Genomic DNA, 26165 nt, shown 5'->3' with positions numbered 1-26165 from the left:
TACTTTGATTAATAAATGCAACAAGAGCTATAACGTTCTTCAATACGAGGCTACGATCATCCTTCAATCAAAACGTGTCCCTCAGCTTTTTATAACTTTTTGCATCAAAATGTAGGGCTTGAGCAGCAGCAGCAGCAGCAGTGACAGGATTTCATTGCAGCTGAGCATATACAGCTGAAAGGCTCTGCAGAGAATGAATTTTTTTTTGCTGGCTTGGCACAGAGAGCAGTTGTGCCCTTGGGGGCTCAGTGTCACCTGCAGAGAGCTGAGGAGCAGAAGGGAGACACTTACTGCAGATCTGGAGAAGGGTTTGGCACCCTGAATTTCATATTCAATCTTACCTCAGTGGGCACCTCGCTCAGAAATACCTTTTTTGAAAGGCACACAAATGGTGATGGGGGAAAGGGAGCCTTACATTCAGGAACACAATTTGGTGTCCACAGAGACTGCAACTCACGGCAAGTATAACCCAGACCTGGGCCTAAGGATGTGGCCAAAGTGCAGACATGGAGGAAGGGTGGATGCTGCAATTCCCCATCCCCACTCAGGCAGCTGAGTGGATTTTGCAAGGCCATTGCCTGCCAAGGTCAGGAAGAAGCTTCTCCTTGTCCCTGCTGGCCCATCCTGCCAGCACTGTCAGGAGCCCCAGCCCTGCCATGCGTTGGCCAGGCAGGAGAAATAACTCACAGGCTTATCAGGTTGGTCTGTTTTATTTCTGAATTATTCTTTACATTGTACAATATATAAAAATACAGAATACCCAAAAAAAATTCACAGTGTCTAAAGGCAGTGATTATAGTCTAGGTCACCTTTATGCTAAAGTACCATCAAGTTCGATTGCATAGGAAAGGTGATGTGCCTTCACAACAGAGTCCAATAATACTCTCCAGGTTTTGTTGTTTTGGGGCAAGCATTCTGTGTTCACATAATTGTTTCCCATGTATCCAAGATCCAATATTGCATCTGTCACTCTCCCACCTCAACCACAAGCTAAATCCTACCATTTCCATCTCACATACCATGCCTCCTCCCAAAGCTTCCTCTGTGGGAATGCTCCTAATTAAGCACATGGCTTTTAGGTATGGGCAGGTCTGGATGCTGTCTAAGGAGTGGTGTGGAAAGAAAGCACACTGCTGTGCAGCTGGCTGGCTTTTACATTGTTTGACATTTTGGTACTAATAACATTTTTGCTCCAGTTATTAATGGCCCATCCACGCCGACCTCTGCTTGACTCCGTGGCCTGAGAATCAGCAGCATCCTGCTGGTGGAGGCGGGAGAACCAGAGTGCAGTGTTAATACTTTTCATGACCAGGTTTGTTTAAAACCAAATCGTGGCTGGGGCCTGCAGAAAGCCAAATGCTGCTCTTATAGAACTGAATCCTCTTGAATAGCAGGGGTGAGTTTGCAGCTGAGGCTGGAGGCAGAATAGAAAAAGCAACAGGTTCAATACCCAAACATACACTGAGCGCTTTTGAGCACTTACGTTTGTGGCTGTGTAAATAGTGGGTTGCTGGTTTTGCTCCTCCAGCCAGGATTAATGCAGACATTAATTTTTCCCAAAGGTTCTAAAGAAGGAATTTCCAGACAGAACAGCTGAGATTGGGTAGGTCCTACAAGGACCCAGCTCCAGAGGGGTTTCTGCCCAGTTTTGAAGGCTCTGGCAACCAGGCAAAACAAAGTTGGACAGAAAGCTCTCTCACCTACCCCCAAACTGCTCTTGAAGCCACCTGAAGCTTCCTTCTAAAAAGCTTAAGGGAAAGATTGATCTGTTGGGAGTTTAGGCCTTGGCCATGAGGGCATTTAAGTGATTTGTTGAAGAATGAATCCTTCAGACCTGATTTTCTGGGTATTTCTCTGCCATGCCAGACAGCTCTGAGGGTGCTGTGCCCTGCTGTGTGCCAGGGCTGGCTCGTGGGGGTGGCAGGTGAGACGTGGGGGCAGAGCCTTGGCCACTGACACAGAAAGCTCCAGAGACACCCATGGCATCAGGTGCTTCCGCAGCTTGGTGGAGTTTTTTTGACCCTTCTGAAAAACAAAAGCCATGGGTTCACAGGGCTTCTTTTCCTACATTTCAGATAAAACCTCCTGGTGTGACTGGAAGGCGAGGCTTTGTAAAGCTGATCAATAACTCAGAAGGCAGTTACTGACTTCTTCAACACGGAAGATGACATTTTCCCTGTTGTAACAGATGATGTGTTTTGCTCTAATGGTACAAGACTTGTTACTCCTACTTGCTATTTTAATTTGCTTTGCACAATTACTCCCTATTTATAATTACAAAAACAATACAGTGATACACATGAGAAATTTAGGAGGCTTATTATGAAAATATAAACAGTATCAAGTATCTCTTTCTTAATAACTCTTAACCAGAATGATTTAGGGGAGAATCAGCATTTCCAACTAGAAAAATCAATTTATTTTTCAATTAAAAAATTATATTTTATTTATCTCAAAAGTGGATTTTCAAACCTAATGGAAAGGGTACTAAATTTTTATAGGGTTTTTTCTTCAGTTTGTCCTTGTGGAATTTGAATACCAGCACTGCCTTTCTTATTCTAAATTTCCTCTGCAGGCATTTTGCTAAATATATATATTGCGTGTGTATATATTATAAATATATACTGTATCTATCCACTGATAGATGTATACACTGTTACAAAAAGAAGAGTAAGTTGTTACAGAAACTTTAAATTTACATTTTTATATATATATTTATATTTATATATATATATATATATAACTCTCCCCCACTACATTTGGTACAAAGAATAAATCAATCTCAATGGACAGCAGTTTTCTCTCCAGGTGGGCTGAACAGCAGATTACCACTGGAGGCATCAAATTGTCTGAGTCAGACACGGGCTCCATTCCTGCTCTCTGTTGATTTCAAAGCAAACACTTCATTTTCTGAACATAAGGCAGTAGGAACAGTGGTGGTTAGACAATAAAAGTTATTCTCCTATAGTATCTGTACAGGTCATACATTTAAGAGCAGCCCTGGCTCATATGCTGAACATTCAACTGCACCTTTAGAGCAACAGCACCTCTTATGTGAGGGTTTGATCCTCAAGTGGTTTGTCTGTCAGTGAGCTGTGAGTTACTGGCAACTGCTCAAGGAAAACCCGACAGCAATGGCACAACATCCCTGGATAACAGCACCAGGCACACCCCCTCGGCTGGGAGAAAAGCAGACGCTTCCATGGAAAAAGAGAGAATGGCCTAATTACAGATGTTTCCACTACACACTTGGCTGTAAGATTTCCATCATATTTCATGTCCTGTACACCTGAATCCCATCCAAAGGGGTTGCAGAGACACAGTGTCTCCAGACCTACAGAGAAACCACTCAGGGTTCCTCTTCTTTTACTTAGAAGGGAAAAAAAAAATTAAAAATATATATATATAGCATAATGAACTTTGTGGAAAGCAACACTCCCAAAGGAAATGCATTTCCACTCCAGTTTAAGATGATGCTAGGAATAGAAAATTTTAGCAAGTTAAACTTCCAGCTGCAGGAGCAACTCAAACTTCTACAGATATTACAGACCTAATGCTCAAGGTGCCAAATTACCTAGACTACAAGAATATCCCTGCACATGGTGTCCTTAACCTGCCGCATATTGGAGAGCTCAAAAAAAAATGCAACTCTCACACCACATTAACATCGTCCTTAAAGAACTGCACTCTCCTGCAAACATTAATTGAGTAATACAGTGTTCTGATTTCTTTTTTCACTCTCTCCTGGATTCAGCTTTCTGCTCAAATGGAGCCTACAGCCCCTTGCTGTGATTGCCAATTATATGGAAAAGGGCTGAATCCATTTGGATGGCTGATAAGAAGGAATGTCTTGATGAAACTATAACCACATGCACCACCCTTAAAGCATCTGCCCTCCAATAGCCTACAAAATATCCACCTCCTGAGCACAATGGCAGTAATCACCCATCTTGGTGACTTGAACATTTAAATAATTTCATATGGTACTCTGGGAAAAAGAAATCAGTTTGCAACATGTTATTCTGTGAAGCGAAAAATGGAAAAAAAATTAAAAGGGGAGAGGGGAAAAGAGAAAGGAAAAATAGAAAATTGAGATAATTGCAAGGTTTGACTTGCTTGTATCCCCTCAAACTCCAGCTGCAATCTTGCCACGTGCATGGTAATTGCAGTGTGTTAATACAGGGAATCTTCTGATGGGGAAGCTCAGAGATGCCTTTGATTTTATAATGGCTGGAATGATCTGGGGAGCCAGTGTTTTCTCCTGAATCACATAAATTAAAGCTGGGAAATCCCATCCTGATAGTCTAATGTAATAATTTCCAACCCTTGGGCTACATACTTGTTAGAACTACTTTAAGTCAGGATTTTAAATATTGCTGAGGGGCATGTGGAAATTCAGTGAGACAGGGTGAACTCGTTATGGCACGAGGCACAAAGTCATCACTCCTCAAATGGGATTTAGTGGCCTGGGAAGAGCCTCCCTGAAGGTTACCTGCCACCAGTGCTATCCTGCTTCCCTGGTGATCCTGCTCTGCTCCAGCTGCTCTTGCCTGGCTGTGCTCTTGGGGGTTCAGGGCTGCTGAACTACTCTGCCAACTTGGAGAGTTATAGCAGGTGCTTCAGAAAGTCTTCTAGGTCTGCATCAGCTCCTGAATCCGCTGCTTAAAATCGATTTAAGGGCATCTCTCTCTCTCCCTCTGCCCCATCTATTTCACCTGGTGAGATCAGAGCAGAAACAGGACAAGCTGCTAAAAAAGAAAAGCGGCTGCTGAAAATGATGGGCACTGCTGAACCTAAGGTGTCCTCGTGGCAGTGCTAATAACCCCACTTTATTACAAATCTCCCTACAGCTTTCAATCACTGCAAACTGAAGTCAAACAAAGTAATTTTAAAATGGGAGGCTATTTTATACTTGCCCTCTGGTCAAACCGCCGTAACACACAGGCTTGCAGAGTCACATTGGCTCTTCCTCGCAGGAAAAGCAATATACTTGTCACAAGCAACACAGGCTTTCTTCATTTCCTACCAGCTGCCTACGTGAAAGAGCTGAGTACACAGCCCAAGCTGGGCTTCCAAACAAGCAACTGCAAAGGAACAGCACTGAGAAACAACCGGCTCACAGCGAAATCTGAAACCAAGCGGGGACAGACAGGACTGCTGGGAACAGACCGAGCCGGGGGCCAGGCACTGGCACTGCTCGGGGAAGGTGCAGACAACAAAGCCAAGCTCAGGACCACGTGGAGCTCATGCGTATTTCAGGGTGTACTTTTATCTCATGCTCAGTACTGCGACATTCTAAAATACTTAGCATCAGGAGTTCATCATAAATATTTAGAAACACTGAATGATAACAGCGGTGAACTTGTTCACGTTGCTAACACACTGGATGTAGTTGTACATTAAGCACCAGCAATAAGTTTCCTTTTTGCCAAACAATTATGTCAGACAAACATCTGGTTGTAGACAACATGGCTTCTGCATCAGACTAATACAGTTCTTATAGACACAGTCACACACATACACAAAATTACATTTCAAGGCTGGATATACTGTTTAATAATGCCACCGCTCCAATTTACTTCAATAGCTGCAGCAGCATTTGTTTGTTGGGTTGTTTTTTTCTCAGAAAAATTAAAGAAATATTGGCAAACAATGCACATTACTCAGCTGTGTTACTATTTCATAGAGTACTGACTGGAAGACGCTATAAGAACGTGCAGCAGACTTTCTGGGTCATGTCAGACTATGGAAACATTCCTTTAAAAAATATCTTCCCCCTGCAAAGTCAGAATCACTCCTTTTTTGAAAGAATATGAACTAAAACCCGATAATAAAACAAGAGGAAATATTAGCCCAAAGCATGGTGATTTCCCACAAGAAGAGCATGGCCTCTAAAATTGCCTCTCCTGGCACACACCATCAGGATCAAAGCTAGAACAAAAAGAGTTAACACTGTCTTGGGAAAAAAAGAGAAAGGAAGAAAGAAAAAAAGCCCATGGCTCTTGTGCGGCAATCATCACATCTCTTTTTCCAGTGATATAAACATCTTTGTTTGTTAGGCACTCCAAGTTCATGTCTCCAATGTTATTCCAACATTTACTTTTCTCAGTGTCTCACTGCCTGTATAATTTTCTTTTAATTAAGACTGGAAACATTCTGGAAAGCTTCTTTGGGTAATGCACTTCATTTGTGTGTTATTTCTCATCAGCTGAACTGCTTATTACCAAAGAAGGCTGCAGAGAGTATTTCCTGTAATATGAAAAGATTCTGTCAAAGATACAGGGAACACTGCCCTAGAAAGTTACTACTTTTTTTTTTTTTTTGTCTCAGAAACATAAAAAAATCAAAAATTAAAATAAAAAAAGGAAAAAGAAAATGTTCTTCAAGTTGTTGGCATGATGGAGTCCTGTTTGGCCTGTCCCATGAGCTGTGTGTCATCCAGCGCACCACCGTTGTCCTGGCTCAGGAAGGCTGCATCCAGGCCTGCTCCAGGAGGCCACCTCTTGCCGTGCTTGGAGTGCTCCCATGTGCTGTGTGTGGCTGCTCAATGGCCACCAAGCCCAGCACACAGCCCCTTCCTGGACAGCCTCAGCCTTGGACAGCACGCTGACCTTCCAGCCATAAACAGTTGCAGTAGAAGAGCCATCTCCAGACAGATATCCGCAAAAGCTCTGCAGAACGGTCCATTTGAATTTTTGTCTTTGTAAGGAGATGTGCTGTTTACAGGAAACACAATTAACAAAAGGAAAAAAAAAAAGACCCTACTGTACAATATTTACATCTAGAAGCTGGGCCAGTATTTGGTCCGTAAAATCAATTAAAAAAAAAAAAATCATATAGGAAGTTATCCAGTCCCATGGTGTCTGTCCATCATCAGCTGTTGGTAAAGGTCCTTCCAGGGGAGGCCTCAGGCCTGTAATCATATTTATTCAGTGTACTGGGATAATAGGTTGTTGTGTACACATTGGTTTGCTGCAGCGGGTAGAAGTTGGTCCTGTCGTCCGGTATCAAGTTGTTCTTGTTAAGTGTCTGTAAAAGAGAAGAGGAGATGACAGGCATGGCCACAGTGCCACACAATTGCTCTTTTCTACCTGCAGGCACCTCCCTCTCACCTGCCTTCTTCAGCACGGACTCTGCTGCGGCCGCCACCACCTTCCCTCCGGCTGGGAGAGCAAGCTGGCACCTCGCGCTCGCTACGGGGCTGGGCTCGGGGACCACAGCTCCTGCCAGGTCTCCCTCAGCGGCCCTGCGCTCAGCTGCTGCTGGGGATGGACCCAGAGCCTTCTCCAGGGACACGGAGTCTCCTGGTGGATGGCGGGCTGTCTGAACACCATTGTCACACAAAGCCATGCTGGGCCTACACAAAGGTTGGCAATTAATGGCAGCGCTCAGTTCTAACCTCATCCAAAATGCTCTGGTACAGCCTGTGCCTCCCTCTCAAACCAGGTGCCAAACGGCAGCTTTTCCTCCTTGGAAGAGCAGGTGTGCATTTACCTGATCTCCATCTCCATTGGTAGATATCCAGGTTTGGACCCCCCGATATTAAGTGTGTCACTTCTGTAAGCTACAGTATAAGTAACAAATCATGGTCACTTTTGGAAAATCTAAAATTACTTAAAAAAATTTAACAACCACGTAACAATTGTTGGAAACAATAACATAAAAAATGAGAACGACAAATGCCCATTTCACCAGAAAAATTTAGAAATGTCTTTTCTCCCTCCCCTCTTCCCACCAACAAAGAGATGACCCCCTCTCCCCAGATTTTTCCCGTTGCTATGCCAGCTGTTACCTATGTACAAGGATAAAATAACACTTTGTGTGTATGTGTGCAACAATTCCATGGAACTTTCTCTTACCTCACAGTCATCTGATTTCTGTGAATTTGTCTGAGATATTTTTATCAGCTTTTTTACTTAACCCCCAGCTTAAATTTTTCATGCCTATCCCTGCCTATGTCAGTCCAAAGTGCACCTTTAATGGCTGTTGTGCAGGGAGCTCACTCCTTTGATGTGGGAGTCAACACTAGGCGTGCTGCTACAGCATCCTTATCTTCAGGGAACATTTAATTAACAGCACATTTAAAGAGAGGATGAGCATCTCTCCTGTCAGGAGCAGAGATGGAGAGGTCTAATGAGCCAGCTAGTCCTGGGCCCTAATGGTTGTTCTGGCATGATCCGATGCTTCTTTAGTGATGAACCACTTCACCTCAGTTCCCCCTTGAGACAAACACCTCATGCCTGACCCAGCTCAGGGCAAGGTGAGAACTAATTAACTAATGCTCAAGTCCAGAGCTACCCAACTCCTTCAGCTTTACTCATCCCATTGAACTTCAGGCAAAGTGGCTCCGTCAGCAAGGTGAGAAATTCTCTGTTCTGCCTGAGGGCAGGTGCAGATGGAAATTTCTGGGGAAGGTTCTGTCCTCTCCAGCCCCAGCAGCAGCGGGGTGACCTGACAGCAGTGGGCTCCCTACAGATGGGGAGCAGAGTCTCACCCTGTGCATGTGCCCGCTGCACAGTCAGGGTTTATCCACATCCCAGCTGTGACCGCTGAAAGGATCAGCTACCCTGGGCTCAAAGACAAGACCACAGGCAGTACATTTATCTCCCTATTTCCTTGTAATCAAATCATTTTATGGCATGGGGAGGGGGAGAGGAGGAGGAAGAAAAGAAAATGTTTTATTCTAATCAGCAGACTGACAGCTACAGCTACCCTGGGAGCTTACAACTCCCAATTTCATACAAGATGTTAAGAGGAAAAGCTTTCCTGTGACAAAGCTACCCTGGCAAAGAAATTTCACAATTGCTGAACCACCAAATAAGTTTTTCAGAAATTAACACTGCCTGAAACATCTCACATATGAAAACTGGAGAAGACCCAGCTCCCCCTGGTATGACTGCGATCTTCCCCTGCCTGGAGTCCCTAAATTGATCCCACAGCACAACACTTGTAGGAACCAAGGAGAGAATTTGTATAGGCATGCTCTAAGTGACAAATATTTTCAAGAAATGAGAATTTGTGCCCTTCAATATGAAAGTAAAAAAGGAAATGTCATGCTCTGCTCCCAGTCACCCAAAGAAATATTAAAGTAGTGTGGCCAAGAGTCTGCTGCTTTGTGCTGGAGGCTGGGAAACAAGGAAGCCAGCCTCAGTCCTCCAGTGCTCGCTATGCTTCCTTGGGAAATCCAATTAACTGCTCTGCGCTTCCGTGTCTTCTGACCCAGCTTGAGAAAAACAAAGTTTGAGATTCCCTGCAAAAAGGCACTTTACTAAGTACTATCACCGAGTGTTTGGAGGATTTGCTCTCTGGTGAGCCCCACAGGTGTTCACACTGGCTGATGGCTGCTGTTTCCTACGGATGTTCCTAGTCCAGGATACCCATTGCCAGCACTGTAACTCCATGGCCACAGCAGGAAGGAAGATGAAGAGGCTGAGTGCCACTGCCACAGGTCCAATCTCATTATTGGTGAATTGCATGTCCATGCCAAGCACAACAGAATCCTGAGCATTTCAATATTTATGGAATTCTATGAACAACCTGATCAGTCATGCAAGTGTGTTTGCAGTTAGAAGTGGGGGTGTCTGAGGGGAAGGGTCACAGTTCCCTCCCTTGTGTGGGCTCTGCCCCCGAGTTCACACCAGAGGCAGAACACTCACACGCACTCACAGCCTGCTTCCCCCAGTTACAGCCGAGTGCTGGGCGTGTTAAACATGACTCTATCGTACCATATGCATACATTTAACTTTGTTCAATTTTCTCCATTGATATTTTTAGCCTAAGTCATCATTCAGATTTTCCATTTGTTCCTTTTTCTCCAGCAAGACCTTGCCACTACTTCCCCAAATTCTGCCTCTGCTCCAAATCTTTAAGTCATTATCCACTGACCTACTTGCTTACATTCTCCCAGATGTATCAAAACATCTTTACACGTAACAGTATGGGACTTCCAGTACTACTCCCAACTCTCATTCTACAGCTGCAAGTATAAGCTGTGTAAACATTTCTTACACACATAAACAGATCAAATGTTTCAATTTACAGTCATGAAAATTTCAAAACTTGATTTAAAAAGTAGAGGAGCATCTCCCCACTCCCAATTAAAAGGAATTCCATGTATTTTTGAGAACCTAAAGTGAAAATGATACTTAGCATCTGATACTCATACAACCAATACTAAAATTAGGACCATAATGTAGTTCCCACAGGGTAACATATGATGGCAAGATTTTCTTAATCTGCTCATGTAGAAAGCACTCAGCTTTTCAGAGCTCAGCATTCTCTCTAAGCTCCAGATATTCCTTTCTATTTTGGGGGTTGTGGAGGAAGAGTCAGCAAGTTTCCCAGGAGTTTTGTAGGTTAATCTTCACCAGCTATGCAGCACCACAATCCCAGTGAAGTCAGTGGGCAAGGACAATTTCCCCCAACCTCACAGTTTCTCCACTATTTCTCTGTGAGCAGGTGTAATTTCAATTCTTCTATCTCCCACCCATGACACTTTCCTCTTTAAAAAGGTAAAAAAGAAAAAAAAATGGGTGACCTTCCCTGGGCAGCTTCAAACCATTTTTTTCAGTGTTTACAGTTACCACCACTTCAACCTCTGAAGAAGCTAAGCAATGCAGTTCACCTTTCCGTGGCTCATCAGAGATGTGCTACTTGTGCCAGGGCTGCACAGGTGTAAGTTTCCACCTTGGAAGTTTGTAATGTTAAATGTCCCAGTGTACTACAGAGAAAAACTTCCCCTTTCTTTCACCACAGGATGAGTGCAGGCATGAAGGAACCAGGGGTAACAACTCCAACCACTGCTAACGCTGGTCATCCACTGGGAACACAGGAGAAGGTCTAAATTCAGGTCCAGGGAGCAGACAGCAACTTTGTAGCCAACCCATTCCTCTTAGTAAATCCAAATGAAGCCCATGTGCATCCCTCATCCTTTTGCTGCAGAAATCAAGGACAACACTCCTGCTGAACTCAGTGACACAATTTTCCCTAAAAGAACTGAGACAGCCTTTCCAGCTCTCCTTGTAATAGCATCCAACAGACCTCCTGTAGCACCAGTGGATGGCCTTTACGCCCCCTCATTCCCCAGGAAAACAGAGGGATAAGGGAATTGTGTAATGATGTAATGAAACCAAGATCCAACATTTAGGTTCTTTTGTGCTCCTTTTAAGCCATTTGCTTCTTGCACTGAAATCAGATTGAGCAAAATGCCTTTTTGATGCAGATCAGCTGTTTCATGGAGCTAGCCATGCCTTCTCGTTAAAGGATGTTACTTTTTGCATTGTAGGAACATTAGCCAAATGACTCAGGGTTGTGGAAATAATATTAATATTATGAAACATTTCCCAAAGCTTGTACATCTCTGGAAATACCAGGGCAGAGATCTCAGAATTATAATTAACCAGTAAATTTGGGAATAATTAGCATAATAATTACATTTTAACAAAATAAACTGTACAACTAAAATAACCTCTTTTGGCAATAACTGACACCAAGAAAATACATGACGTCTGGCCCACCCACATACTCCCTTTTCTTCTGATCAACTGGATGCCACAACACTGCTGTGCCTCTTGAGCTAAGAATTACAAATAACCCTGGAAAGATGGATAGTTGCCAGAAAGACCTTATGAGACCCACGTATTTACTCCAAGCTAGGAGTGATTTTTAAGACTCAAATGATTCCTCTTTCTGATTTTTCTTTAAAATTTGCTCACTGTCTTACGCCAAGCAAACTATCTCACATGATGCTTTTATAACACCTCTTAAGCTCTGCCTACATGAAGCAAAGGAAGCAGTGGCCAGGGTTTATGTATTGAGTTTTTTCCTGATGAATTCAATACGGCTGTTTGCAGGATTTACAGTGAAGTGTAGATGTACAGATGAGGAACCTATTTTCTATATAAGAAGGTTATTCATCTCAAAAAGAGATACAAAAAAATCCCACTGGGACACTAAACTTATGATTGCATGTTCTTTTTGGATGGAAGCTTACCATATTTTTAGACTGGAGATTCTTTGTTCACTGCTATTGGTAAATAAATTAAACAACCCCCAAATGACGGCAGCATCTGTAGATGTGCTCAGGTTGACAATAGAACTAACATCCAATTATCAGAAAATGAATAGCTGAAGTTATCTATAGCTGTTTGAAAATAGCTATTTTATCCTTGCACTTAGGAAGGAGTGAAGTTATATTACTGCCATTGTAAAGTTATAAAACCCTTCAGAGCTGGCAACATAAAGGACCATTGTCAGAAGGATGCTTTGGCACATCTCTGACTTCAAGCACATGAGTAGGATGGCAAAACAAACTGCATGCAGCAGTGAGGCAAACTGAAGTATTTTTCTCAACTGGAAGCTGAAGTTTGAGGAGGTCATGGAAATCTGCCCACTGGCAAGTGCAGGTGTCTAGCCTAAAGCTTGCAATTTAGCCTCAGCTTGCCTATGATTTGGTGGAGGCAACATTCATGACGTGGTGTCCAGACACAAAAGAGGAATTCAAGGCTGCCCCAACTGCTTCCCAATATAGCTGGTGCACAGGATATAGCAGACATGATCTCAGCTGTGTGGGAAGGTGCAAACTGTCTCCTCACTGCACTCCTGTGCCTTGGTGAATGCCCTTCCTGGATGCTCCACGCACGCTTGAGTGTTACTAGAGAGGCTCAGCACCTCAGCAACAGCACCCAACCCTGCACATGCTCCAGTACTCAAATTCACCAGAGGCATAACCATGGCCCCTGACATTAACAGTCACTCTGGCTGCAGATGATGGTTTGGAGCACTGGGCTCTGTTGTGCTTCAGCTGATGGCAACTAGTCTGGGGCTGGCTGGGGGGCAGCTCCCACTGCCTCGCTGCACTCATACTGGAGCAAGCAGCCTTGAGGTTTTGCTTGGCCTCAGAGCTGCTTGTTCTGATGAATTACCAGCACAAGTCATGCAGCCTGGTGCCAGCCCACAGTGCTGCATTTAGATTGACAATTGCAAAGGTGTAACTGCAGTGGTGAAAAAAGAAGTAGTAAAAATAAAAATAAAAATAAAAACTGGGCCAAATTTGCCATCTGCTAACTCCATTCAGTCTCTTATAGTCTTACTGCTTTCCAAATTCTTCCACCCTCTAAATGGCTGCTTTTTTATTATTTTCCTCAGCATTGCTTTTTCTCCCCATGTTGTTTTCACCTTGTTATTTCCTCTCTACATTTGTAACCTCCTCAGGTCATTTTCCATTAGTTTTATACCAGTGGCTGTTTTTTTGACACACCTCCCAGTTTAATATCTTCTGCTCATTTAATTAATACACTGACTGCACTCTCTCCAAGCTCGTTAATGAAGATATTAAATAAAGCCAAACCTTGCATTACTGCTTGCAGTGCCCCAAACAACTCCTCCCCATAGCCCTGTTTGTTCCCATCAACAATTGCCCGATGTTCACAGTCCATTAGCCAGGTTTCAATCTCTACAGCAGCCTTCCTGTCCAAGCCAATTTCTATTTACACATCACAAGATTATTTAAGACACCAATACCACCCTCTTTTCTTTAGATGTATGGACGGGTGAAGCTACATTTTTAACCAGCTGAGGCTCTGCAGCTCAAACTCAGCGCAAAAAATGATTATGTTTGATTTCTCCCTGCTCAGCATTAGGTCTTGGCTCAGCTGTCAGCTCAGCTGAACCACCTTTCATTTCATCACGGTATGTGATATGTTGCCTCTCAAATATTAATTCAGATCTTCCTGCATATTAATACTGACACAGATTTATTTCAATGAGTTTCCATTGCTGTAACTGAAAGCACAGTCGAGTCATTTGTTTCTCCTGGTTTCACTCTCTAGTATGGCCCTGACTGCCAAATTTTACAGGCGGAATGGGATTTAACACCCCATTGATGTGCTTGGTTGAATGGGGAAGGTCCAGGCGTTCTCTAGCGACTGTGGGCCTGTATGCTCACAGATGTTTTGTCTTATCCCCAAATCCAACTGACATTTCCCACACAGACTCACTGGAGCTACTCGTGTGACTTTAGTGCATTGGACTTCTGTAACTTAATAGTGTCTCAATTAGCTGGGCAGGAATTGGCCTGCTTTCTCACTAACACTTTTGTATTACCTTCGCAATTCATGGCACTGGGGGTTTGCCTAAGGTCCATGATATTTATAAAGGTAATTGGAATTGTTCATTAGCTGGTTCTCAGAGACTCTGGGATATAGTCCATCTAGATTCCTTCATCCACAGAGTTTCACTTCTTTCCTTTATTCACATGCTTTGTGCCAAATCTCAGGACAACATTAGAGCTGATTTAATGAGGATTCTCCCAGCTGTATGGGAGTGCAGGCAGAGTTACTCCTGCCGTCCCTATGCCAAACCTCTCATGTATACACAAATGATGCACCAGGGAAAGTGGCTGTGGTTGTAGTGTTGCCTCAGCCTGTGTAGCCCATGCTGTGGCAGCAGCCAGTGCATCCTGAGCAGTCCTGAGCTCTCAATGACTCTTCAGGACTGGACGATCATGGTCCAGAAAAAAAAAAACCTCAGGAGTTTCATCTGTCCTCACTCAGAGCTGCCAAACACTCTGGAAACTGAGCTCTAGTCCTGAATACTGACACAGCTATCTTTATTTTTTACACATGTAACTCAATTTCTTTATAACTCTACTTAAGAATCCATTAAGTGCAAGTGGAACTGTTCAAGAAGAATAGCAAGGCAGCTCATCTCCAAATGTAGCACAAAGGTTTCCTGTATTTATTGTTTGTCTAATACTACCCTCTCCCTTTTCTCTGTCTCCCTGCCTCTTTCATGGCTCCCTTTAAAGTCTTCTGCAAACACATAACTAATTCCTCCTGCACATCTTGGTGGCACTAGGGATTTTCTGGTTCAGCTAATATACATAACACTTCTAGCCAGAGCTTCAAGGCGACAAAGAGGAGAGAATCACCCCAAGCACCTGGACCAAGGGAGAACCATTAACTTCTAGCAAATGAGGAAAGGGTATATTTGAAATATTCCTCCTCTGACCAGTAGAGGGAAGTCATGTAAGTAAGCAGCAGCAAGTCCAGTGATATTTTGTTATGCCCATTCCTGTAGTTCTTCAATTAATTATTCTTCCAGCACAGCTAGGTGGGTGCAGGCATGTACATGTCAACCTCAGAGAAATTAGGAAAGGGGAAAATTGCAAGAAAAAGGTATCAGTCATTAGATCACTTAGTGTAGCTGGAAAAATCAGATAAGCTTGAGAACACATCTGTCTGTCTTCAGTTCTGTAACAGCAGCTCACATGTTCAAAAACGTGCCAGATTTTCCAGCTACACTCATTGATCTAATTAACAACAAACCAAAACTTGTCGGCCTACAAACAGATTATCACAGCTGCAGTAATACAACTGCAAAGAAAAGCTCATGTGAGCATCCATGATGATCTAGCCTGTGAGAAGGCAGAGCATGGACCATATCCCTAACCTGGCTGTGGAGGAGGTATGCCTGGTTATAAAGAGGGAGCAGAGAAGGCTGAGTCGATAAAGAGAAAAACACGACAGGATTACTATGAAGCATCTACCTACAGTGTCAAAACTTCGAATGTGCTTAAAAACATAAAGTCATCCCAAAAGTCAGACTCTTAAAAATGGTAGGGAAAAGGGAACAGTGAGGATTCCCACCCTACAGGGAGCAACAACAGCCCTGTGAAGCAGCAAGGGTTTGCATGAAAAGCAGATGGAGAAGAGCCTCAATTCCCATCGGGGGACTGCTGTGAGCAGCTGCTTAGTATCCCAGAGGGAGCAGGAGCAAGGTAACACTCAGATCTGAATTGGCAGTCTCCCCTACTCTTAAATACTTTATCTATGCGAGTGCCTATCTGTGACTCACACACAGCAACCCGCTGAGCCCCTGCTGCCACGGGGTGGGGACAGTGCCAGGAGGGGCACATCCCTCTCTGGGCACAATCATCCCAGGACAGCCACACCTCCAGGCATGCTTGACTGCTCAATTTGACTCGAGCCAGTGATATAAAGGGAGAAAAGACACTAACAGATTTTGACTGAGACACACCACTTAATCCTTTTTTCCCCATCAGTAAGCTCTCTTGCTTTCCCTTCATAGTAGGCATTATGCAAATCAAGAGTCCCCTGAAGTGATATTTGCAACTGCAGGATCATACAAGAAAGGGCACAATGCTTCTTTGCCAATTCAACCCCCTGCCCCTACTATTCTATTTCAAATAATACTATACTCATGGTAAGTACTAAAAATACGTACTCTACCATTCAAGCACTTAATGTTCTTAAATGCCACTTTGTTCAAGGGAAATAGCCTTTGTTAAACATGAAATTCACTGGGAACAGAACTTATATTTCAATCTGATTTACTATATATACATATATATATATGGCTTTCTTTTCCCCAGCTGATTACATCAGCTAACACCATGCAGCTAAAGCAAATACTTTAGGGAGACTGTTGATAACTTCTTGATAATGTTGGGTATCATCAACTACTGCTTTATATGTGAACTTTACAGCCACTTCCTTGGGCTTGAACGATGCACAGTGAAAGGGTCAGTGGGAAAAGAAAAAAGCTTGTATCACATTGCTATCAATGTATGTGCTGTGATCACCAAAAATAAATGGGTTAGCCAATTTTAGTTGAAGCAGCAACACATCAAATTAAGTGGCAGGACACTGAAACACAAAGTTTTCTATGTAGAAGCAAACATCCTCAGAGACCAAGGCTGACTTTGACAAACATTCCTCTAGGGCATTTGACAGCAGTTGAAATAGCTTTAACTTAAACCCCTGGCTGCCTCCTCTCTATAAAAAAAAGGTGTGATTTTCAGCAGCAATGAAAATGACCATCACCAAGAGAGAGACATTTAAAATCCATACAGAGATTCACTTTCCTATACCCCAAGCTCTATTTCTTTTTCACAGAATAAAATCACAGAATATTTTGAACTGGAAGGGACCCACAAGGATAATCCAGTCCATCTCTCAAGAGAATGGCCCATACAGAACAACCTTGGCATTATTAGCACCACGCTCAAACCAACTGAACTAATCTTTTTGCTATTTTTTGCAAGGTTGAAAGCAAGCACCCAGCTTGCTGTTTAATTCAGAAGGATTCATCTTGTAAAGACAGAATTGGTTTCTGTGTCTCAGCTCTCCATGTTAGTATTTTATTGCCATGAATTATTTGGGATTAGTAATGAAGTGTGGATCACAGGGCCCAGAGTCCTTCGCAGGGGGTGTCTGCTCTGCACTCTGTCATTTGTTTCCCAACAGCATTGTTCTCACTTCATTAGAAAATATTCATTGCTGCTTCTAATTTATACAGAGTCCAAGTAATCTACTGATTATTCCCCCCATTTTCTGGTAACTGCATCTACATTTGCTGTATAATTTTAGGCAAGTGCAGGACTCACAGTTCTACTGAAGTTAATGTGTATTGTTCTATTGTCCTAGAAAATTCAGATAGCAGGCGATACATCAAACACTTAGTTTCCCTCTTTCATTGCCATATCCTGAAATCTCACTCAGTTCTCACCTCATCTTTTCCCACAATAAATTTAATCCTTGACATAAATGACTGTTTTGTTTCAGTGTTTGGCCCTTAGTTCCTATAAGAGTAGTGCTGATGCCAGAGAAGATGCAATGCTCAGGTGCTTCCTCAGCTTATTTGAGGCATCAGTACTGAGAGTTTTACTGCATGACTCATGACTAAAGCTGTGTTGAAGGAAGGAAGGACAGAGGGAGGTCTGTCCAGCACAATTGCAAAGAAAATCTGCAGCATCATCATCAAAACCATCCTGCAAACTTACATTTCTCACTGATCCCATCTGGCCTGATCCAAAGGCCGTTGGATTTTGGATTTGGACCAATATGCAGATGCCTTTGTCCAAATCCCACGTAGAATAAAATGTTGGCTCTCTTTATTGGCAGAGGATTTAGCAATAGGAAGAAGTTCAGTCCAAACCCTTTCTCCATGTGTGGCTGTTCCAAAAGATCCTAATTCACAAGGGCTCAATCTTGACCCTACATCCTCCTGCTTCTACTGCAGGATCATCTGGCTTTCCATCAGCACAGCTCTGGTAACTCACACAAGGCACGGAGCAGCTGAAGCAAGATGTTAAAAAGAGGATCTCCTTGCTGCTTTGATAGTCAGTTATTATCTAATCGGCGTGGCAGTACTGGGAAGGTTGTAGGTGGTTCTGTAACCCGTCATGCCAAAACGTGAAGAGCAGATAATTTTTATTTAATTATGCTTTTGTTCTGCACAGTCTTCAATATTGTCAGAGTGTTGTTTGAACTTCAACCAATTAATGAAACATGAACTGCTTATTAGGTGACCCAAAAGGTCTCTCCCCTACGATCTGTGAATACCAAATCAAAATCAACGTGTTGCTGGTAAATGCATATGCATGAAATCTTTCAAGACATCATGGCTAAAATAGCTAATAATAAACCTCACATTGTTATTGAGAAAGCAGAACAGGAAGGGAAAAGGAGCCAACAAAAATAAAACATGCTTCTGCAAAACACTGCCTATGCAAGTTAGCATCAGCTATGTGATCAATAGGTCACCATTAGGTATGGTATTTACATCTGATCTGCATTACTGCACTGCTGTGCTGAAATGGCCAACAAGGCTCATATCAGCTAGCACTTCCTTCATTAAAATCTGCCTTCATTTAAAATTTACCTTGATTTATGAGTTTGCATTCAGTGCTGTACATTTCAATGTAACACTGCCAAACTTTCTACAGTGTTCACCTGCTGGTTGTAGAGCAGAGATATTTCAAGATGAAAACAAACTAAAGATGGTTGCAGAAGGCTTATTATTATCAAAGAATGGAAAATAATAGACTTGTGCATATGGCCAGCCTTCTGCTACTACCATGTCACTGTGTATTACCATTTTCTGTTACTGAAAAGTAGTTTATACACCCTCTATTTCCTTAATCCTGGATTTATTAACCCTTTCACACAGACACACACTCACATACAAACATACAATTATTCTTTTGGTTTCATTAAAAATAGCTGAGGGTAGTTTTCTTAGTATCTGCTGAATAGACACCTATTTTGGTTTAGAATCTGGAGTATCAGGTGTTTCCACTTTCTTTCACACATACACATTTTCAGTTCAGTTATGCCCATATCCAAGCTCAGTCCAACCCTCCTTTCAGGAAGGTGAATTTTAGCTTCTCCATCATTTCCATCACTGTGTGGCATCACAATAAAACCAGACATGCTCTTTGAAGGCATGAAAAACTCCCTCCTGACCATTAAAAAAATCTGTCAGTTATTCCTAAATATAAACCTGGCTAATAACAAGTTCCATAAGTAATTACACAGCACACAGCACACAGAGACTTTCCTTTTACTTCATTAATGCTATATGCTTCAAGGGAACACTGAGGAGTGGCAGATTTGTAGTATGAAATGAAAAATTTTCAGCCAAGAGCTTAGGAAAGGAGGGGCAAGAGAGAAGGTGCGCAGAAGGAAATACTCAACCGGAATGGAGCAAAGGAGGCTTCACTTGACAAATAGATTTTACCCTTTCTGTAAATCTCTTTGCCTCATTCACCACTCTGAAGTGTATGACTTTGAGTTCTTCTCAGCAAGTAGCCCCTTGCTCCTAAACATTTAGCTTTGGTGTGTCCAATGACTGCAGATTTATGCACTTGAACTCTTTCACTTCCTGACATTCTGTAAATAAGCCCCATCTGGTCTATCTCTCCTTGTGTCCAAGTCCCTTCTCCCCACAACGTAAGTCATACAGTCTCAGTTAGCTAATGCCTTCCTTTAAATAAACCAGACTTTTCAAAACTTGATCTAATGCCTAAGCTCTTTATGTCCCTCGAAAGAAGACTCTAACAGCTGCTCACTGTTACTATACACTAGATCAAGTATTCAGAGATGGATCTATCAAAGAGGTCAACTCCCTCCTGACACTACATTAACTAATCTGCTGCTATTTTAAACTTTGCTTAGCTTTGTTATTACTTCTACTTCACTGTACCACTTGACATAGACATAGTGCATTTCATAACCCATTTACCGAATTGATCAAGATTGTTCTGTGAACAACCTCATCCTTCTAAATTTTAACCATTCTGCCTATTTTAACATTATCTGATAACACGATAGGACAGTATAAATCATGAAGAAAATATTAACACGAATCCGACCCTCTACCTACCTGCTTTTGGCCACAAAAATAAATTTGTCTCTTTTCTTTACTGTTTGCTATATAAGAAACAAGGGAATACTCTTGCTCATTTCTTTATTCCTGCAAGTCTTTTTAATCTAGGTATTCCTATTGACTTTGCCACAGCAGCTGCCATAACTGAAAGGATTACTTGGAAGCTTGATGCTTCCAAGACCAAGTCCCCGTTCCTTACCTGTCTTAATAATTTATTACTGAACCTGTATATGCAGAGTGTGTAGAATAATACATCCCATGAAACTTTGTTAAAAGTCTCTGAAAATCCTGATATGTCTGCTGCTTTCCTCCTATTTAGATCAATATTTATTTAATTTAAAAGAGGAATCCAATTTGCTTGACATGATTTACTTTCCACAAATCTATGCTGACTTGCATTATGATGCTGAACTCTTATTAAACTGCATGCAACTGTAGCCTTAAGCTTGCTAGCAAATGTGTTTTTGAGACTGCATTTAGAGGCAGCAGGATCCTCTGAGAGGCTGCAATGCCCAACAAGGATTCCACCACTTTCTTATTACTGCACTGGTCAGTTATTTTCGAGCTCAAACTGTTTTCCATTAGAACAGCAAAACAACACTGACCCTTCTCAAATTATTTGATACAAGCTCTTATTTCTGATGTGCATTCACACTGCAAATCATAGCCATGTATCAGGAGTCGTCCTGGGCCCAGCGTTACGCAGTTCCTACATAGAAAGAGTCCTCAACATCCAAGGAGTTTAGGCTGTGGCAGCGCTCCCACCACTGATCTTATTGTTGGGTCTCAGTGAGAATCTGGGCCAGACCAGCAGAGGCAGACAATCAAAATGTCAACAGCACGTAGCTGTACGAAGGGACAAGCAGCTGCAAGGCTTCCTTCTGGCTTGTGTTCATGTCCCAAATAATGCTCCACACTGTTCAAGTGACCCTAGGCAGGCTGTTCCTCCTCTGGTGACATGAAGCCCCTCCACCCATGCCACTGCTCTCTACTCTGATCCCACGCTTCACCAGGAGACTGATGCTCAAATCCAGCGAAGTGCTGCTGTCCCAGGGTATTGTCTGCAGCACCCTGGGTCCTGTCTGCTCTGATAACGGGCAAGGCTCACTTTAACAAGCGACATGCCAACAACACACGCCACTTCAGCACTCATCTCCTAAGGTTTCAGCTCCCTACTCAGCTACCGTCACTGAATTCTACACAGCTGCCTGGGGTAAGTTCTGTCCAGTACTGATAGAGGGGGGCAGAACCCTCTCTGCTTCTCTGCTTTCTCATTCACTCCAATTTGGCAGTTACCAAAGAATTTCCAAAATCTCATCCTACCAATGCACATTTTCCCAGCTATTTGTGCAATGAAGTTTCCATTTTTATTCTTCCTCCCCTCCATTTCCTCTTACCACGCACTAACAATGCACTGAACTGAGCTCTTACTGATTTTTTTAGAGGACAATTTGTATACATTCAATAGTCAGAATGGGCTGGAGTATCTTGGTATGTACTTGCCAGACTGGCATTCATCAGGACTGTGAAACAGAACAAAATCCCACTGCAGTAATGAGGCTTTTTAACCCCTTTGTGACAGCACAGCTAAATGCCCTTTCAACCCCATGTATAATGCCATCAGCTGGGCACAGAAACACAGACCTACCCAGTTCCAGCCATGACATGAATACAGAATTTATTTAGGCAGTATCAAGCTGTTTGTGGTATTTCTCCTCAAGTACCCTACCTTGAACTCCATAGGGGTGTACTTCTCATTCTTGGGGGTTGTGTTGCCCTTGTAATGGAGATGGTTGGGAGTGGTTGGGTGGATAACAGTGGACTCCTGGGACTGCCTCTGGCAGCGCTGGCAGTACACGTAAATCACAAATGTTAACAGGCTGGAGCCGAAGAAACAGGAGACCCCAGTGGCAATCAGATGGATGAGACTAAAACCTGCAAGGGAAATGACAAGAGATGCTATTTTTAAGGAACAGCCCTTTTCCCTCCCCTGACAAGACCACAGGTGCAAATCAGAGCAGTGACATCTCGGGATCAACATTAATAAGCTGTTGAAGCCAGAGTCTTACGTTCTAACATAAACTGACATAATCTCCCTGCAAATCGGTCTCCCCACTGCAGCTCTGCCTTGTGCAGTTTAACAGGTTCATGCATTGTTTTCTCCAAGCTCCCTCCCTGTCTCTCCTCTCTCCCCTCTATTGATATTGAAACTAAACATTATGTTAAGCTGACAGCTAAAGAAATGAGCCATACAAACAATGCACATTAATGGATTCCAAAGCATGTGCGTGTCATGGAAATAAGGGGATAAAAATGCTCAGTGTTTCTCTGAAGGGGAAGGAAGGGAGGGAAAAGCCCTTTTTGTCAGCTGCCCAAAATGCCTATGGGACTGTGTGTGGGGTGGGGGAGATACACATTCATCCTCCTTGTAATCCAAGTGTGCTCAGCATTCTTGCTTATTCATGGGATGGCATAGCCTTGGTCATGTCTGCACTACCTCTGAGGTGTATTTGTACTGCTAACAGTGAAATAGGAGTCCTCTGGAGAAGGGGAAAGATAAAGTGGACAAAGGAAAGGGTGGCAGTGCTTGAAAAACACTTCTTTGTTGGCTTTCTCTGCAAATTGCAGAGATAGGAAATCATTTGCAGGCAGGTGCCGGCGGAGTAGCTACAGTGCAAATACTTCAGACAGAAAAGCTCTTGGACTATAAAAACCTCCTGCAGAGAACTCTCCATGTGGGATTGCAACAGCACCCTTCAAGGCCAGCAATGACCTCTGGAAGGAGCTGTAGCTGGGCTCACTGGGCACACACACCGGGAAGTACCTAACTCACAGCTCTGACTGGTGAGGAAAGACAAAATCAAACTGTGCTCCTCATTCCTCCCTCACCTCACTGAGTCCACCACCAGATCTCCACTGACAACAGAACCAACAGTGCGACTGTTAGAGCCACAAGGTTATCAAAGCAACCAGAGGCATTATGGGATGGGCAAAACTTTATGACTCTATTGTATTTTGCTATGTGCAGGGGGGACTATACAGGAAAGAATCAGCTATTTGGCTCCAAATGCTTTTGCCTTTCCTCTGCCTTTGCTCTGTCATCTTTCAAACAGGAATGACAGAGGCCCTAGAGCCTGAGGGGACCCCCTGACTGCTGGCCCCAGGGCAGCTGTCCCAGGGGTCAGTCACGTTGCCTCAGTGGCGACTGCAGCGGTAAATTTCCCATAATACTTAAAAAGCCAATTCATTTGGACAGACTGCTGTGTTGACTTGCCTGTGTGCAGAGAAATGGGGCTACTCAGAGAGTGGCTTTAAATGAAGCTCATTTTTAGTCTGATCACGGTGTGCAGTTTTTTGGTGCCATCTTACATTTTAAGTGATATGCTTTTCAAATAGCAGATTCTGCCCATTAGTCAATGGCTCTCATCTAATCTTTAGTTAAAAAATATCCTCCTGATTTAAAAAAGAACAAAACCAATAGAGTTCTACAGCAAAGTAGTGCACTTCAATAATAATTACAGTATAGAACATATAGAATTTATTAGACTGATGAACTACATTTATTTTTCAAACCACATTATTAAATTCCATTGCAAGATTACCATTTTCTATTGTTTTGGATGATGGTCCAAAAAACCCAGCAGAAATATTATATTTTCCTACTAAATGTCACAAGACTTTTTCAAAAATAAATTTCCTTTCTAAAAGCCTTTGCCTGTTTTGCGTCACTCATGAAACCTAAAACATAGAATATGCAACTGTGTTTAGTAAAGCCACATGACATGCTGCCACATTCTCCTCCTGCCCAGCTTTGCTTATATTGCAGTGAATGTTTCATTTCACTGCCACATTTGCAAGTCACAACATAAAGCTATCTTCTATTTCACTCTCATCTTTGAAACACTCATCTGATTTTTCAAATGAATTTTGGCTGTATCTTAGGGGGGAAAAAATAATATTATTTTGTTTGCAGCATGTGAGTCCCTGGGGGGAAGCTTTCTGGTTCATCACTTTGAAAATATAGATTTTCTGAGATGCATCAACAGAATTTCTATTGATTGGCTTCTTTGCCAAATATTGTAGAACACTACATTAATAAATAATATTAGCTATGGCAAAATGTAGATAGCAACAGAAAATAATAGTGGTGGTGGAAAAAGAAGAAAATGTGGGTACAGTGCATAACAGCAGAGTGCAAGCTATAGCAAGGGGTTCTGGAATCAAAGCAGAACCATTGCACGCCTCTGAGGGAGGAGTGACGCAGGAAGCCAAATGTTACATTGCAGGGACTGAAATCTTAATTCCATTGATTGCCCTCAGTTGCAAACTGAGAAGCCACATTTCCATGCCACAGGTGGCATGCCTGTTTTTGCCATGATCTCTACAGGGAGAAGAGATTTTGGCAGCCTGAAGATCATCTAGATTTCAGGAAATCAGGGATGTGACGCTAGCAGGAATTGGCATGGCCATTAGTGTGAAACTAGCATTTTAAAACGTTAAAGGAACCTGCCATTTTCTTCAGTCTGCATTTTTATCATAGAGGTTCCCAGGGCAGTGGAAAAGTGACACTAATGACTGGATCTTTCCAAGTTACATGCAGAAAGGAGACACAGTTTCTGTGAGAGAGGAGAACTTGAATGAAAGGAAGTGCTTGGAGGACAAGCATAAACCTTTAATCTCATCCTGTATCAGCAAAGGATCTGTCTAAGAGACCCTTTTCACTGAAATCTTTATAGGTTATTTAAAAACACCTGTCTCCAAACAGCTGGAGGCTTACAGTGGTCAATGGGGAATAACCCTTTCTTCCACCTGAACCATTTACCCTGGAGGTAGAGAGACACAAGCAATTGCTCTCTGGTAATTAATGACCCTCAGTGGCCAATCCAAACGTCCAAATAAATAAAAGTCTTGGAACTGACAAGTGGACATGCGATACATCCCTCTAGTCTGACTCAGACAGCAAGACTCCAGTGGAATTAAGGCTATCAGTGGGATATGAGCTGTATAGATTAATGGCTTGCTTGATACTACACAGGGAGAAAAGAAGTCAGGTTAAGATAAAAATAAGATATATAGTTAGTGGTAACCTACCTCCACAGTTCGTGCTCTCATCAATGCTGGAGGCTGGAAGGATCACTAAACAAAGAAAAGAAGATTGGAGAAAGCTGTCATTCTGCCATCCCTTGACTTCTTCAAGTAATTAAACCCTCTGTGCTCCAGACACAAGAAGGTGCTCATATGTTCTGCAGCAAGCTGAGAATCTCTCTAAATTGAATTATAAGCTCATGGTTTGAAACACATGCAATGAAACCTCTCCAAAGATCTTATAATTCCAGTACTGATACCTGATCACTCTTTAGCTTCTTCCATTTAGGAAAAATATGGTAGCTGAGAAAACCATGAAAAAGAATACCATTGCCTAGAGATCTCAGATTTTTAAGTCAGTGCACTGTAATCCAAAAAAGAGCATGTGGAAAGGCATTGTTCAGTCTATACCCATATCAGATATTTGCCTGAGAGATTCAATTTCCAGAAATTCCACAGGGTGGAATATGCTGATGACCATCTGTCCATCAACAGTGCTGCTCTGTTAGACCCCGGATTAATCTCTCACCTTCACACCCCAGTTTTCTGCATCTGCCTCACCTTAATTCTTTGCTCTTTTGGGATGCCGTTTGGATACCTGAAATCAACAACCTTCTGTTGCCCATATGCATACCGAGAACAGAGACAATTGTTATAACCCAGCCTAAGACAAGCTATACAAGTTTAAAAGCTGTAATTCAGGTGAAGCAATACTAGTTATTTGTTACGGATCAAGGTAATTCTGTTTAAAAGAAATGCTAAGCTGCTTAAGGGAAAGCCATTTACCCTGTGCTTGCCACAAGGGAATTTATAATGTTTGTCAATTTCCTTGTTTTTCTAGAAGCATCCAAGCCCAATTTATAATAGAGAAAATCTCAGCCTAGTTTGAC

The 26165-nt window shown here is 42.6% G+C and overlaps 1 protein-coding gene across 1 annotated transcript in view; it reads right to left on the bottom strand.

Annotated features, from left to right (window-relative positions):
- Nucleotides 1-700: 700 nt before the first annotated feature.
- The window catches only part of SEMA5B (semaphorin 5B), a 266477-nt gene continuing 241012 nt past the window's right edge, over nucleotides 701-26165 (bottom strand). The window contains exons 22-24 of the mRNA XM_058840177.1: nucleotides 25282-25326; nucleotides 21920-22125; nucleotides 701-7029 (exon numbers count right to left, since the gene is read on the bottom strand). Of these exons, the coding sequence (XP_058696160.1) occupies nucleotides 6874-7029; nucleotides 21920-22125; nucleotides 25282-25326 (407 nt within the window). The 3' untranslated portion in view covers nucleotides 701-6873. The remainder of the gene's footprint in view (nucleotides 7030-21919; nucleotides 22126-25281; nucleotides 25327-26165) is intronic.

The sequence above is a fragment of the Poecile atricapillus genome, chromosome 5 (assembly GCF_030490865.1).
Source record: "Poecile atricapillus isolate bPoeAtr1 chromosome 5, bPoeAtr1.hap1, whole genome shotgun sequence".
Classification (NCBI taxonomy): domain Eukaryota; kingdom Metazoa; phylum Chordata; class Aves; order Passeriformes; family Paridae; genus Poecile; species Poecile atricapillus.
This window is presented reverse-complemented; position numbering and strand designations above follow the sequence as displayed.